General features: G+C 44.3%; 2 protein-coding genes across 2 annotated transcripts; one reads left to right on the top strand and one right to left on the bottom strand.

Annotated features, from left to right (window-relative positions):
• Positions 1 to 1,541: 1,541 nt before the first annotated feature.
• Positions 1,542 to 2,608, top strand: LOC147965499 (uncharacterized). The gene is made up of 3 exons (XM_087530486.1): positions 1,542 to 1,956; positions 2,131 to 2,278; positions 2,554 to 2,608. Exons 1-3 carry the CDS (start codon positions 1,542 to 1,544, stop codon positions 2,606 to 2,608), a joined length of 618 nt encoding a protein of 205 aa, XP_087386612.1.
• Positions 2,501 to 5,605, bottom strand: LOC125513868 (protein CNGC15b). Its single transcript, XM_048679075.2, has 5 exons — positions 5,468 to 5,605; positions 4,683 to 5,250; positions 4,076 to 4,578; positions 3,874 to 3,985; positions 2,501 to 3,777 (listed from the first exon to the last, which is right to left on the bottom strand). The coding sequence occupies exons 1-5, from the start codon at positions 5,494 to 5,496 to the stop codon at positions 2,932 to 2,934; spliced, it is 2,058 nt and encodes a 685-aa protein (XP_048535032.1). The 5' UTR covers positions 5,497 to 5,605; the 3' UTR covers positions 2,501 to 2,931.
• Between the last annotated feature and the right edge of the window lie 10,864 nt (positions 5,606 to 16,469).

Genomic DNA, 16,469 nt, shown 5'->3' with positions numbered 1-16,469 from the left:
GAAATACCACGCTACTTTGCTGCATCATCCTCTCCTCTTCGGGGAAATCCAACGCAAGAGGTAGCAGGCATGGGCGAGGAGATCCATGGATCGGGACGAGGTGCAGTGCTGCTCTCTCCCTGCCTCTCTCTAACGGCGCACGCACATGAGAAAGGGATCGATGGGGGAGATGGGGATCGGGCAAGCGGCGGCGCTGAATGGGCATCGAGGGGGAGAGCGAGTGGAGGGGTCGGGGCTAGGTTAGGTGTGGTTGGGCCTTGGCCTCGGCTGCTGGGCTGAACAGGAGGCCCAGGTGGGCTACAGGGATGGATGCCTAGCTGGGTTTCCCCCTCCGTTTTCTATTTCTCACAAGAAGAAAGAAAGAAAAAAACACATGAGATAAAAGAAATGACTAGAGGAGTAGCAAAGGAGTTTGGCAGGGAGAAAAATCTTTACGGACTCACAAAAATGTGAAGGATGACAATAAAATGGTTCGAGCATTCTTCGCGGAATTAAGATTCGCACAAGGTTGAATTTCAAAACCCATTCCAACGAACTACAAATGGGTTGAAATTATAGGAGATGACCCTACACACTAGATGTGATTTATGGGCAGATCTGGAACATTTATGGATAAGTAAAATTGCAACTCAATTTTACTAAAAAGGCTCCAAAGGAAGAAAAGAAGTGGAGTTGGATAAAAAGGAAATTGAAGAACGGTGCAAATGTGTTATGGGTGAATCCAAGCCAATGGAATGGTTTAATATAGCTCCCTAAATATTAAGAGGATATGTTATAAAGAGAATCACCATGTGAATTCCCTCGGTTTAAATGGACCGAAGATCTATACGATTTATTTAGTTGAGTTGCAAAAGAATTAATGATATGATACATGATGACAAGACGCAATGCAAAATATGCAATGAAGAATGCAACGAACCAAACAAATCACACGACGAAACCCGGAATTCATGAAAGGCACCTGAAGCTCCAGTCTTGGGGCGTCACACAGGGTGTGGGCCCCCTGGCCTTAATTTATTTCGCCAGTATTTTTATATATTCCAAAAATATTCTCCGTTGATTTTTCAGGTCATTCCGAGAACTTTTATTTCTACACAAAAATAACACCATGGCAATTTTGCTGAAAACAGCGTCAGTCCGGGTTAGTTTCATTCAAATAATGCAAGTTAGAGTCCAAAACAAGGGCAAAAGTGTTTGGAAAAGTAGATACAATGGAGACGTATCAGGTCACTCCCTGGCCGTGCTCCCAACCTGAACCGCAACAGGGAGAGAGGCCACGCCCTGCTCTATGCCGATTACTTTGCGAACACCCCGCTCTTCAAGCCGGATAAATTATGTCGCCGTTTTCGTATGGCAAGGCATGTGTTCAATCGTATCCGAGAGGGATTGATTGCTCATTAACCATACTTCGAGTGCAAGACGGATGCCCTTGGCAAACTTGGATTCTCCTCTTACCAGAAATGCACCGCAGCCATCCGCATGCTTGCATATGGAATTCCAGGCGATCTGGTGAATGAGTATGTGCATATGAGTGAGACAACATGTCTGATGTCAATGTACAAGTTCTGCAGGCTATGATCGAGGTGTTTGGCCCTGAGTACTTGAGGCAGCCAACTGCCGCTGATATAGAGAGATTGTTGGAGACCAACGCAGGTAGAGGCTTTCCAGGCATGCTTGGCAGCATAGATTGTATGCACTGGGAGTGGAAGAACTGTCCATTTGCTTGGCAGGACCAGTACAAGGGGCATGTCAAAGCATGCACTGTCATATTAGAAGTGGTGGCTTCGCAGGATCTTTGGATATGGCATTCTTTCTTCGGCATGGCAGGTTCTCCCAATGATATCAACGTGCTGCAGTGTTCTCCAGTCTTCGCAAGGCTTGCAGAAGGCCATTCCCTACCTGTCAACTTTGAGATCAACGGCCACCGGTACAACAAGGGATACTATCTAGCTGATGGTATATATCCTCAGTGATCAACTTTTGTGAAGACAATCTCGAACCCCCAAGGTGAGAAGAGGAAGAGATTTGTCCAAATGTAAGAGAGTGCTAGAAAGGATGTGGAACGTGCTTTTGGTGTGCTTCAATCCCGATGGGGTATCGTTTGAAACCCTGCACTGTCATGGGATGAAGGGGAGCTTTGTGAGGTGATGACTGCTTGTGTGATCATGCACAACATGATCGTCGAGGACGAGCGTGATGACAGTATCTGCGACAAAGGATTTGATTATCAAGGTGAAAATGTTAAGCCCCTGCACCAAGAACCGGCCACGTTTGAACAGTTTGTCCAATTCCATCGTGAGCTGCGTGATTGGCCCACTCATTTGGATCTTCAAAATGACTTGGTTGAGCACATGTGGGATCACATTGACAACCAATAGATGTATTGGTTCATTTTATATTCATCAAGATAATTTCGATTTGGTTGTAAAACTATTTTATTAGAGACAATTTCGATTGGGTTGTCAAACTATTTTTATTTTCAAACAATTAATATTTGGACGTGTAAACTTGTTTTGATATGAAAATATGAGCATTTTTGACCCTGACGAACAGGATGGGGCAAACAGATGTGGCCGCGCGCTGGGCGCACGACCACCGCATCTCATGACAGGCCCGAACACGACCCCATCGCTTTACCCAAATGGACCGATTCCAGGCAAAGCAGACGTTCGTTTGAGGTCGCGCGGTGGAGTGGCCTGAGCTGCTGCCATCGCCGGATCTCTCTCGCAAAGGAAACAAGGGGGATACGTCAAGGACACCAGGTCTGTCCCCCGGATGCAATGCGGCAGTTTGCAACAGGATTGACCAGTCAACGTTTGGAGGTAGAAGAGAAGATATGTCAGTCCGTTTCCTATCCAACGGTTCCTATACAATCGACTGAAACTGAAAACGTTTTCAGCTATCTCCTCAAGAATAGGCGGTCCCTACAATTTAGATCTCTTGTTCCACCGTAAAATCCGGCTCCATGGGCTTCTTGAGCGCCTTGCCGTCGCAGCTGTGCCGGCGGCACCTCACGCTCCCTCCCGCCCGCCCGTCGCCTGCCTGTGGCATCATGTGCTCCATGGACGCGCGGCGTCGCTTGTGCCGGCGCCACGCGGCCTGGATGAAGCACGCCGCCCACGTCCGCCACTGGTGCGAGTAGAACCGGAACCTGTGCCGGATCCGCGCGCTGTGCAGGCGCCGGAACTGCGACGCCACGAACCGGAGGTCCTCCGCGACGAGCGCGAACGCCTCGACCTCGGAGACGGCCCGCACGGTGCGCGTGGACCGTGGCAGGTACTCGGAAGGCCGCGGGTCCAGCGCCCACGTCAGGAGCTCCTCCCCGCAGAACTCCCCTGCCCCGATGCGGCACGAGTTGAAGAACCCGGACCGCCCCCCCTGCGTCGTGTACGAGTCGAGGTACCCTCGGATGATGAAGAGCATCGAGTCCACGGGGTCCAGCTCGCGCACCAGCCGCGTGCCACGGGTGTAGAGCGCCGGCCGCAGCCGCTCGCAGATGGCCTCCAGCGTCCGCTCGTCCATCTCGTCGAACAGTGGCACTCGCCGGACGAGGTCGAGGCAGAGGTGGCGCTTGATGTCGCGGCGGATGTCCATGGGGAGGTCCTTGAGCAAGGCCTCCTCGTCCACGCCGCGGGTGGCCACCCATTTGTACTGCTGGTACCTCCTCACGCACTGCTTCAGCGGCTGGGGTATCTGCCGGTGGTGCATCCACCGCTCCATGTCCGTCCGCTTCGTCCGCCACTCCTCCAGTCGGATCATCGTCGCTTGAAGATACGACTGCAAAGACAAAAATACTAGAAATGTCAGTTCTTCTACAACTTCTCGTTTATTGTTTGCTGCAAGATTGATGGAGTGGAAGCAAGGAGATCTTACTTGCATGTTGCCAATGAGCAGAGCAAACAATACAAGCCCAAGGATGCCAATGACGATTGCAAAGCTTATCTCTCCAATGTACAAGCTCGTCGCCAGATTCTGTCCCAGGCAACTGAAACATTTTTGTATTAGTTAGAAACATGGCCAATATGTAAATGATACATACTACAGTGTAGCGTGCATGCATGGAGTAATTTCAAACCTGAGGTTCTTGAGTCCCCACCAGAAGCAGTAGAAGTACTTCTGGGTGAAGGCCGACGTGGTGAGCTTATAGTTGAAGGCCTCCGCGTAAATTCCAAACTGGTAGAAACTATTGTCCGGAGTGCACAATCTCGTTATGTTGCTCAGCTCGTACCAGATGGTCCTGTTGCTACTGACGGTGTTGCAGTCGAAGAACTCGGTCCGACACATGGGGCCCTCCAGATTGCACGCCTCTCTCCAGCACGCCTCCTGCCTCTGCACCGAGAAGAGGTACCACAATGCTCCCAGCACGTGGCTTGCCAGCATGTAGAGTATGAGGTTATACGCCGCGCTGGCCCATGCGTTCTCCGTCATGGCTCCAGTCGCCATGACGATCTGCCTCGTGAGCGGGAAGATCTGGAAGAGCCGCGGGAGGTACTGGAAGATGATGCTGAACCGGAGGATATCCTTCCGGTTTGCCGTGGCGGATTCCTTCAGCATAGGCACGACGACCCAGATCACGAACTGTGGATACCGAGGAGAAACACACAAAGTTACAGAAGATTTGTGCAGAGCATTTCAGTTCTTGCGATTCATGGCAAAGAGCACTGGATGTAACCGTCCGTTACCTGTGGTAGAGGCAGCGCGGTGATGAGATCAAACCAGAAGGCCCGTGATAGATACCTCATGGCGATCTTGTATGGCTGGATCACGAGCTCTCCTCTCCCAAACACACGGGAAGACGGGGCGATGAACGCCGTCCGGAAGCGGAGGCAGATGTGGGCCGCGTAGAACACGTCCAGCAGCGACCGTATGACGGAGAGCATGAGCGCCAGCGAGTGCTTGAACTCGATGCACATGTTCTGCTGGGTTCCGGTCAGGTAGAGGAACAGCGGGTCGACGAAGAGCGAGAGCAGGCACGCCGTGAGGAAGATCTTGTTCCACAGGTGGATCACCCGGCCGCGGGGGTCGAAGAAGATGTGGCTGCCAGAGTGCATCAGCGACTCCAGCTCCTCCGAGAAGGCGCGTGACAGCACCCTGTCCCTGATGCTTCTGCACGGCCTCTCCGGGCAGACCCGGGAGCCCAGCTTGCATTTCCTTGGATCGTGAGGCAGCTTGCTGTGGCTCTTGCTTGCTGTTGATGGGATCTCCAGGGAGATTGCTTTCAACTGCTGCACCTCGAGGTCGTTCTGGAACCTAGAATTGGTAATGCAGCAGAGAAAATATGTGAGAAAATATATCATCTGAATCTGGAAACAATCAGTCAAACAATTTTTCCTTTTGGAACATATAGTACAGTACACTGCAATGGTGATATTGGTGAAACCTAACACGTAAATCCTTGAGAACTGAAATGTCAAGCCAACAATTTTACCCTGATAAGCAAGGTGATATTGGTCGAGTGGAGGCTCACCTGACGTTTCGTGAACCACAGCATGCCATGCCCGCTCTTTAACAGCTCCTGGTCAAAATTATCACGTATAGAGGCATGAGTAGATAACTTATAAGCAAGAGTATTGGCGTCTTGTGAAAACAGGCACACCACCATTACTGTCTTCTTCAGCCAAAGGGAAAAGTGACGGCAACACTGTGCTGAGCCACGAGAATCAATCGAAAGGCCATCTGCAACTAATTTTACAGGGATCTCGTGATTCTTCTGTACATAAAGGCAGATCGACCAGAGGAAAATTTTGTTGACATTTTTTCATTTGGACAGGCAAACACTGAGAACATGTGATCAGGCTATCAACCTGCATGTGACGCTCCTTTATTGTTTACTTTGTGTCTGATGTTTAAGCTCAAAACCTAGAATGCATGAATCCTTGGCCATTCATTCAGCTTTAATGATTGTGTCCGAAAGGAAAAAATTCGTGAAGTTCGAGTTGTCACAGATGGACCGTTCGTACAATTTCATACCGCGTATAGAGTTTTAATGACTTCTCATGACAGATAAGAAGGTGGACATTTTACCTCTACTAGGACAGAATATAGTATGATGATCATTTATCTGGTGAATTGCAACTGGCCCTAATGATGCTTCTCAATGATATTGGATTGGATATCATCATCATGGGATGTTGGAGTTTATGGACACAACGAAATGACAAGATTTTCAGGAATGCTGTCCAGAGCACCAATAACCGGAGTTTCAACATGAAATAACTACTCAAGATCACTATGATGCACATTAAACCACAAAAGGCAGAACAACTCAAGAACTGGTGCACCGTTGAGGGGAAACCCTAGGTCCGGTTTCTTCTTGGAGGCACTGTAAAGGTCTGCGGCTGCGCCCCTCTTCGAGCTCAGGGGAAACCCTAAGTCTGGTTCCTTCGGACTGGATGGCGACGGTGTCTCGGCGTCCTCCTTCTTGGAGGCGTTATCTTGCTCCCTCGCGGTGTCCCCTATTTTGGTTCTGGAGATGCTGGTGCTCTTGTTGGTTCGGCATTGCCGCCCTTGGGTCGCGCATGGTAGGTTTAGCTATGTTGTATCCTCCATTCGGGCCGAACATTCCTTGTCTCTATCTGCTTCAGGCATCATGTTCACGTCTGCTGCGTTCGTATCATGTGTTGTACCTCTATTTGTACTCATTCTATTTCTTCTGTCAATGCGATACGCAAACTTTGCATATTCGCGAAAAACTGGTGCACCGTTCATCTGTGAACATGAAAAACTGATTATCCTTCTATTTCCTTTGTGGCCTGGAAAAGGAATTGGTTGATGCAATCTTTATTGAGACTCTCTGTATATTCTGTACGTATAATAATAGAAAATTACCTTTGTCCAAAAATAATAATAGAAAATTACCATAGAACAATTGTTCCATGATCTCGGGGTACCAAAAAATAAAATCATTTCTTTTGACATAATTAAGGTAATATATAAGTTATCTTGAGACGAATAATTAGCAATGATTTCCCACATTTTGCTTTTGCGTAGCGTGACCTGAATCATGTGACGCACAGGTCATGGTTACTTCGCACTAGCAAGTTGCATGTCGATGGAAATGTAGCATTGTGTGACTTTGTCCTGGAATCGATAGCTTTGCAAGGCCTATTTATTTTTCATTGCAAACACGTTCGTGTCTGGCAGCAGTGTTTTGCAGAAAACGATACTAAAGAAAAGTAATTTGTCAGCGATCTCCACTGATGTGTAGGACCAACACATTAGTAGAGCCTTTTTTGTGTGCATAAATTAGTAGTGATTGTTTTTCAGAAAAAAATAGTGTTTTTTTCTAATTATTTCGGCAAACACATCTATAAGTTTAGTACAAAATGATGGCAAGCTGATTGAATGTAAAATAATGATAAACTATTTTAGCAAAAATATTGAGTGCAAAACTATGACAAGTCATTTCAGTAAACAAATTCAGTATGAAACTATGGCAAGCTGTTTCACCAAACAACAATTAACCAGGTTGAATGCACATTTATGGTAAGCCATCTCAACAAAACGATTAAATGCAAAACTATGGTTATTTATTTTCTTTAAACAGATTGAGCGCAAAACTATGGCAAGTTGTTATTTCACCATAGCAGTGAAATTAATAGCGAAAACGAATTAGACATCCAACGCTATTCGAACTCGCACGATGTCTCAATATAAATGCATATGTGCCATGGGAGAGAATTGATAGTCATTATTGTTCGTAAACTTGTTGAGATGGCTTGCCATAGTCATTTTTTCCATAATCGATGAACTTTTTCCTTCTATTAGACACGTTTTTCTTTTTCCTTTTTTTTAAATTCGTGAAAAAAATTCTTCACTTTTTTCCGGAAAATGGACGAACTTTTTGTTTACAAATTCAATGAACTTTTTCCATAATTGATGAACTTTTTTTCAAATCTGGCGAACTTTTTTTAACTTCGATGAACTTTCTTTGAATCCGATGAACTTTTTTCCAAATTCGATGAACTTTTTTCAAATCCGATGAACTTTTCTTCAAAATCGATGAACTTCTTTTCATATTAGATGAATTTTTTTTAAATTCGATGAACTTTTTTCAAATTCGATGAACTTTTTTCAAATTTGATGAACTTTTTTCGTATTCGATGAACTTTTTTTGAATCTGATGAACTTTTTTTCGAATTCGATGAACCTTTTTTAAAATCCAATGAACTTTTCTTCAAAATCAATGAACCTTTTTTCAAATCTGATGAACTTTTCTTCAAAATTGATAAACTTTTTTCATATTCGATGAACCATTTTTAAATTTGATGAACTTTTTTTCGTATTCGACAATTTTTTTTCCAAAACTGATGAACTTTTTTGCAAATTCGGTGAACTTTTTTTCGAATTCAATGAACTTTTTCCTAAGAACCAGAGTATGTACTGTAGAAAACCTGTTGGTTTTTTCCTAAGAGAAATCATGACATAATGTAGCAATTCTGGGGAAGAGAAAAAAAAAGCGATCGAGCGATCGAGTGTGCGGCTAGCGAGCGGGAGCCAGCGCACGTTGCTGGGCCAAGCCCATGCAAGCGACGCAGCGGGCGCTGGGTTCGCTAGCGGGCGCTGAAGGCGCTGGCGACGAGCTCTCCACATGTAGCCCCCACTCAACCCACCCGATAGCTATGTCTCGCCCGTAGCGTCACTATGGCTTTACGTCGCAGTTGGTTTGCTCTTTTCTGATTTTCTACAGGTTTTTTCCAATGTTTTTTATTATAATTGGTTTTCTTAGCTTTTTCACGGGTTTTCTTCCATTTTTCTTTCTTTCTAGATTATACTTTGGTTTTCTTTATTTCTTTCTTGGGTTTCCTTGTTTCCTTTTGCTTTTTTTTGTTTCTTTGTCAGTTTTCATCGGATTTTTTTACACATGTTTAATTTTTCTGGGTAAACAATGTACATTTTTAGTGCATGCCTGAAACAATTTTTTGATACAAGTTGGACATTATTTAAATACATAATGTACATTTTCGAAAAAAATATGTTTTGAAAACTTTATTGAATCCATGGCAACCTTTTCTAAATACACATTGCTCATTTTAATGGAATAACCATTTTTCTAAACTACTTGAAACATTTTTTAAATTGCATAATTTTTTTTAAAAAAATTCATGAACGTTGTATAAACATTTTATTTAATGATGTGCACATTTTCTACATTCAATAACCATTTTTTCAAAAATATCAAGATCATTTTTTCTGAAATGTGTGAACATTTCTTAAATTGTATGAAACATTTTTTTCTGAATTATGCAAACATTTGTTTTACAACAGAAAAACAATAGAAACTTTTTATGTCAAAAACACTTTTTTGAAATGTGTGAACATTTTTTAATGTATTTTTTTAATTCCATCGATATATTTTAAAAGTTGTGTGGACAGTTTTTGACACAGTATAAACATTTTTTCAACACTGCATAAACAATTTCAATACAAATACTTATATGTTAGGACATTTCGAAATGGAAAACGCTTGGCATAGACCCGCGAATCACACGCGAGCATCCGCCGACTCATCCGTACGACGCGTGTCCTGCCCAAGCGGTTCCCTTTTTTCTTTCTTTCGGTCTACGTCCCCCTGCTTGTTGCTCACTGTCGGCTACTATGAGTTTCTGCAGCAAGTCCTGTTGCAAAAACTGCAACAAGACCTCTGTTGCAGAAAAAATAAATTTGTAACGAGACCTTCGTTGCAAAAAAAATTATAACAAGACCTTTGTTACAAAAAAATATCTTGCAAAAATTTCTGCAATAGGACCTGTGTTGCAGAAATTTTCTGCAACATGACATGTGTTGCAATGATAAAAGGTGATGCTCGATCGCTCAATGCAGCAAATTCGACGGCTCGCGAGACGGCGGATCTTTTAAGATCTGCCGGCCGATGCTTAGCACCGCCCTTTCAAAATATAAAAAAGTTTAAATGTACAAGAAAAATATATTAAAACAAACGAAAGATCGAAAGGAAGCGAGGGAGAAAGCTACGTTTCTTGGGCCTGCCAATTTAGTACGGCGCCATAGGCGAGCTGGACTTACAGCTCGCAAAAAAAAAAACCGCGGCCCTTGGCCCAGGGTAGCGAGAGGTAGGGGGAAGGCAAGCGCGAGATGGGCGGATCCAGGCGCGCGCGCGTCCACAGCCTCGTTTATTTATTTATTTTGTTTTCTTTCTTTTTACTTTTGTTTATATTATAAATATTTTAAGTATATATTACATAAAAACTTTACATAAAACATTTAGAAAATGTTAATCAAGCATTTAAAAAAATGTTAAATATGTATAAAAAAATGTTTCTCGTGTATATGAAGAATCTCAAGCAAACCTCTAATGGCAAGTTCTAGTCAAGCGGATTAAAGCATTCTTAGTCTGCTTGGAACTTATGAAAAGTTTATTGAACATAGGAAATAATTTCAAGGAATATCTTGAAGCGCACTGGATTTTTTTTAATGTACGTGTGTCCTAACAAGCCTAGTATAGTTGTCAATTGCATTAGCCTTGCTAGTTGCAACAAGTAATGGGTAGAGACTAATAGATAAAATATTTTCGTATTTTAGAATAAATAATAACCAAAAGTAAAGAACAAATAAAAGATGTTTTGGCTTATGGTGGAAACTGGACCAGGGTTCTTATGTTTAATAGTAGCATCTCCCATAAACACGATAATACAAAATAATAAACATTAGCCTATGAAATTGTGCAATTCACACTATCATGGCATGATAAACATGGTTTGAGATCGAACTGTATAGGCGTTATGTTCATAAATCCACTAGATCAACACATACTAAACTTAATGGTACTACTCCACTCAAAGTCATCAAAGACCCATGTATACGGATACAAAACCCTTACCAAATGACCAAAGTGCGAGATCGGCCGGTGAGTCAACATAGCAGGCGGAAACTCCCTTTCCTCAGCGCGTCAAACACCTTCACTGTCCGCCAAAATGCTTCTTGCATGCCTCCGCGCAAACACGTTGTCGTCATTCATCTCTGGAGCGCGGTAATCAACTCGATCAAACAGTACGCTACACTACAATGTCGTCCCTCTGTCACGTCGCGCCACCTTGATATCCTTGGCACCGTTCTTTTGGAGAGTGCGACTATCAATTCTCTCCCATGGCACATATGCATTTATATTGAGACATCGTGCGAGTTCGAATAGCGTTGGATGTCTAATTCGTTTTCGCTATTAATTTCACTGCTATGCTGAAATAACAACTTGCCATAGTTTTGCGCTCAATCTGTTTAAAGAAAATAAATAACCATAGTTTTGCATTTAATCGTTTTGTTGAGATGGCTTACCATAATTGTGCATTCAACCTGGTTAATTGTTGTTTGGTGAAACAGCTTGCCATAGTTTCATACTGAAAAGGCGAAAGAAGAAAGTGTAGAAAAGATGTATATTATCACATCAAGCTTTGTGGCGCGGTGGTTGTTGAGTTGTCTCACGTATTGTTAGGTCGGGGGTTCGATTCTCTGTCGAGAGCGGTCTCTTTTGCGCTATAAAAACCTATAGCGGATGTTGTGATGGGCCGGCCCGTTAGTAGCGAACGAAGAGAGGGGGTGTGCGCCCGATTATGGAAATAGCTGTATCGGGCGCAACGGACGCCGAATAGGATTTGGCCTACATGTGCTCTACAAGCCTAGCATTGATGGGCCCGAAATCGAGTGGGGGCATTTTCCCCAATCGGTTATAGGTTGATCCGCCCCTTTAGAAGCCACTTTGTGCAAAAAAAATCCCCTCGAAAAGAAAAGTTAGTGACAATAAGTTCCCTCAGGTATTATGTTGTTTTTTCCTATTCTCTTCCCTTATTTTTCTTAGAAGAAGACACTATAATTTTTTTGAAGAACTCTCATGTGGTCTAGTGGTAGACAACTTAGTTGAAGCTGTCACTGACCCGGGTTTAAGGACTCATTCTCCTGTAAGAATTCAGACAAGGGGGCTTCTTTCTCTCTGTTCTCATTCTTTTTACAGTACAAACAAAGATGCTCACATGCACTACATACATATACACTTATCCATATGAAATACACACCTTATCTCTATAAGTACACCTGAGAGACTGAGCTGGCATCGTCACCACAAACGCCTCATTGTCTACAAAAACGTCATCTCTCACTAAACGAATGTTGCCAGAAATAAAATAAATCTAAAAAATGCGATCACCAATTTCAAATCTAGGATTTAAACCCTGATGAGCTGGTTCCACAATAGAAAAGCTAATAATCCGCTATGCTCAATTCACCATTTTTTATATCTTCCTATACCAACATGGAGAGAACAGAGCGCTGCTCTATTAGTTAGCTTTGCTGGAGCGCAAGATGCCCACCCCGGTTTGAGTCTAGACTCTGCCGCGGGTGCTCAAATGTTTTCTTCTATAAAAATATGCCATCAATTGCTGAAATTTGAGATGAGCTTTAGACCCATATAGAAATTTCTGAAAATCTCTAAGGGTCCATGTGGATTTATTGGCACTAGGTGTAGTGGGAAGTTTAGTTCCACCCGGTTAGTGGAGAAGGAGTTGGACCTCTTTATAAGGGATTGTCTTCCACATGCTATTAGAGATTGAGAAGAGAAGAGGCCCTCACGCGCTCCTCCTCCGTCCGCCTCGCCGCGGGTTGCGGGATTGAGCCGAGCCGAGCTCACACCTACGCGCTTATTTTTGTCAGTCACTAACAGAGAGTTTCTGACAGCTGGGCCATGATCTGAGACGTCGGATCGTGGGCTGTCACGGACTCAGACGTGGGTCGAGCCCACGTCTCTCACACGGCTGCGCATATATAAGTGCGCGGTGTCTCCCAACCCTAGCCGCCATGATCAGATCGCATCTGCTCACGCGCACGCCCACCGTTGTTCTTTTGCTGCTACTGCTGCCGTTGACTCCATCCCGTCCGCCGCGCACACGGTCGACGGGAGAGCAGGTCTCCAAAACCCCGTCCCTCCGGTTCATGTACTGGAGAGGGACGAATAGGTTTTTGGGAAGTGAATACGCGACTACTCGTTGTTCGTCTACTTCCTATATGTCCGCGTCACCGGCGTCATCACCATGTCCACCAACGTTGAACGTGCCGCCGCCGAGAAGCTCGAGGCCGACAAGAAGGCCACCAAGGACACCGCTGCTGCCGCCACCGCCGTGGCGGCTTCTGCCTGGCCTACTGGAGGGTATAACGCGTTTATCCCGCTCATGTTCATTTTTGTATTAGCAGTACTAGCAGTATGTGTAGATTTGTCTACTGTTTGCTTAGTATGTGCATGTTTAGATCAGAGTCAGTACGTCGTCAATTCAGTCAATACCATGTTAGTGGTTTATTTATGGATTAAATTAGTCGAAAAATTGCCTATTTACACAGCAATCCAAAAACCTATTATGTGTAGGAATTTTTCGGCTAGTGGCTTTGCCGCTGCACGAAACCGGATAAGTTTACCGGTACGTATTGTAAGCGTTGGCGGACTAAGACCACTTTATGGTTCACGGCTATGAATGTGTTCTGGGTCACCGGTGTCTCCACGGGAACGATTGCTCCTGAACAGGAGAAGGCGTTCAAGGAGGCCACTGTTGTGTTTCTCGGAGCAGTTCTTAGCGTGATCGGAGATAAACTAGTCGATGCATATTTACATGTGCATGTCGCCAAGGACTTGTGGGAGGCACTCGAATCTAAGTTCGGGGCCGCCGATGCCGGGAGTGAGATGTATATTATAGAGCAGTTCCACGATTACAAGATGGTTGAAAAACGTCCTGTGCTGGAGCAAGCTCATGAGATAATATGCCTTGTTAAGGAGCTCGAGCTTCTTAAGTGCGATTTACCGGGAAAAATTGTCGCGGGTTGCATAATCACTAAGCTCCCTAATTCCTGGAGGAACTTTGCCACCACTCTGAAACATCAGAGGCATGAATTCTTTGTGAAGGATGCCATTGGCCATCCGAGTGTTGAGCAGAATTCAAGGGCAAAGGACTCGCACGGAAAAGGGGTCGAAGGAACTTCTGTTGCCAACATGGTTAACCAGAGAAACCATAATTTCCACAAGCCCATGGGAAAGAACAGTGTCCAACACAATACTGACTCTAAAAAGAAGGGTAAGAAGACTTTCAAGAAGAACAAGAAGGATGAGGGACTGCTTTACTTGTGGTTCGTTTGAACACTGGGTAAACAAGTGCCCTAACAAGTACAAGAAGCCAGGACAGGACTCCAAGTCTGTCAACATGATTGTGGGCAACAATGAGGATGGTGCATCTGGGTACGGTAATTTATTTACTGTTTTTTCAGTGTTTCAGCCCGTCGATTGGTGGGTGGACACTGGTGTAGGCGTTCATGTGTGTGCTGACATTTCATTGTTCACTTCTTATCAGGTCACAGGCCACGGGTCCGTATTGATGGGGAATGGCGCGAGTGCTTCTGTTCATGGTGTTGGCACGGTCAATCTGAAGTTTACTTCGGGAAGGATCGTGCAGCTGAAGAACGTGCAGCATGTCCCCGCCATCAAGAAGAACCTCGTTAGTGGCTCCCTTCTATGTAGAGAAGGGTTTAAGTTGGTTTTCGAGTCTAATAAATTAGTTGTTACGAAATGTGGACTCTTTGTTGGAAAAGGTTATGAGAGCGAAGGGATGTTCCGCCTTTCCCTCACAGATTTTTGTAATAAAGTCGTGAACCATATTCATTCGAATGTTAATGAATCTGAAGTTTGGCATTCACGTCTTTGCCACATTAGTTTCGGTGTTATGACGCGACTAGCCAAGTTGGATTTAATCCCGAGTTTTACCCTAGCCAAAGGTTCTAAGTGCCTTTCATGTGTGCAAGCTAAGCAACCTCGCAAGCCTCACAAGGCCGTGGAGGAGAGACACTTGCCACCATTAGAACTCATACATTCTAATCTTTGTGAGATGAATGGTGTGTTGACCAAAGGTGGAAAGAAATACTTCATGACATTGATAGATGATTCCACTAGATATTGCTATGTGTATCTGTTAAATACTAAAGATGAGGCTCTACACTACTTTAAAATCTATAAGGCAGAAGTTGAGAATCAAGTTGAAAAGAAAATTAAACGAGTCCTGTCAGATCGTGGTGGAGAGTACTTCTCGAGTGAGTTTGATTCCTTTTGTGCGGAACATGTCATTATTCATGAGAGGACGCCTCCCTATCCACCCCAATCAAACAGGGTTGCCGAGTGGAAAAATCGTACTCTAACTAATTTGGTTAACGTCATGTTAGATACATCGGATTTATCCAAGGCATGGTGGGTGGAGGCTATATTGACAGCATGTCATGTCCTGAATGAAGTTCTGACAAAGGATAATGAGATCACTCCCTATGAGAAATGGGTGAAGAGAAGGACAACACTCTCGTACTTGTGTACTTGGGGCTGTTTGGCGAAAGTCAATGTGTCGATCCCCAAAAAGCATAAGCTTGGACCCCAAGACTGTGGACTGCGTTAATTTGGGCTACACTAAGAACATCGTTGGCTATAGATTTCTAGTAGTGAAATCTGAGGTACCTGACCAGAAGGTCGGTACAATTATGGAGTTTAAGGATGCTACATTCTTTGAGGATATTTTTCCTATGAGAGATATGCAAAGCACTTCTAGACAGGAATCTGAGGAGACTCCTAAGCCTGCCATTCCTATGGATTATTATGAACAAACACATGATGAAAATCCTGAGGAAGATGACGAGGAAACCCTTGGTAGGGGCAAGATACAAAGGACTGCAAAGACCTTTGGTGATGATTTCTTCGTGTACCTCGTGGATGATACTCCCATTTCTATTTCAGAAGCGTATGCCTCTCCAGAAGCTGGCTACTGGAAGGATGCGGTCCGTAGAAAGATGGATTCCATCATGGCTAAAGGGACATGGGAGATCACTGAGCGTACCTATGGTTGCAAACCATTAGGATGTAAGTGGGTGTTCAAAAAAAAGCTTAGGCCCGATGGTACGATTGAAAAGTACAAGGCTAGGCTTGTGGCCAAGGGCTATGACCAGAAAGAAGAGGAAGATTTCTTCGACACTTATTCACCTGTGGCTAGACTGACCACCATTCGAGTACTACTCTTGTTGGCGGCCTCGCATGGTCTTCTCGTCCACTAGATGGATGTTAAGACGACTTTCCTGAATGGAGAGCTAAATGAGGAAATCTACATGCAACAGCCAGATGGCTTTATGATAGATGGTCAGGAAAGAAAGGTGTGTAGGTTGCTGAAATCTTTATATGGCCTGAAGCAAGCACCTAAGCAATGACATGATAAGTTCAATACAACTCTGACATCTGTTGGTTTCGTTGTTAATGAGGCTGACAAATGTGTATACTATCGCCATGGTGGGGGCGAAGGAGTTATAATGTGCTTGTATGTTGATGACATACTGATATTCGGAACCAACCTCAAAGTCATTGAGGAGGTCAAGTCGTTTCTGTCTCAGAACTTTGAGATGGAAGACCTTGGTGTGGCTGATGTTATCTTGAACATCAAGCTGCTGAGAGATAATGA

Source organism: Triticum urartu, chromosome 6A (assembly GCF_056163025.1).
Source record: "Triticum urartu cultivar PI428250 chromosome 6A, HENAU_Tu73, whole genome shotgun sequence".
In the NCBI taxonomy this organism is placed as follows: domain Eukaryota; kingdom Viridiplantae; phylum Streptophyta; class Magnoliopsida; order Poales; family Poaceae; genus Triticum; species Triticum urartu.
This window is presented reverse-complemented; position numbering and strand designations above follow the sequence as displayed.

Bases quoted from the DNA above. Each gene is read 5' to 3' on its own strand.
- LOC147965499 (XM_087530486.1), top strand. From the start codon at position 1,542: ATGTCTGATGTCAATGTACAAGTTCTGCAGGCTATGATCGAGGTGTTT. The intron at 1,957-2,130 runs GTATATATCCTC...CATGGGATGAAG, and splicing joins GGGATACTATCTAGCTGATG to GGGAGCTTTGTGAGGTGATG. The intron at 2,279-2,553 runs GTTTGTCCAATT...CCTGACGAACAG, and splicing joins GAACCGGCCACGTTTGAACA to GATGGGGCAAACAGATGTGG.
- LOC125513868 (XM_048679075.2), bottom strand. From the start codon at position 5,496: ATGGCATGCTGTGGTTCACGAAACGTCAG. The intron at 4,579-4,682 runs GTAACGGACGGT...CGGTATCCACAG, and splicing joins CCGCGCTGCCTCTACCACAG to TTCGTGATCTGGGTCGTCGT. The intron at 3,986-4,075 runs GTTTGAAATTAC...AAAATGTTTCAG, and splicing joins TGGGGACTCAAGAACCTCAG to TTGCCTGGGACAGAATCTGG.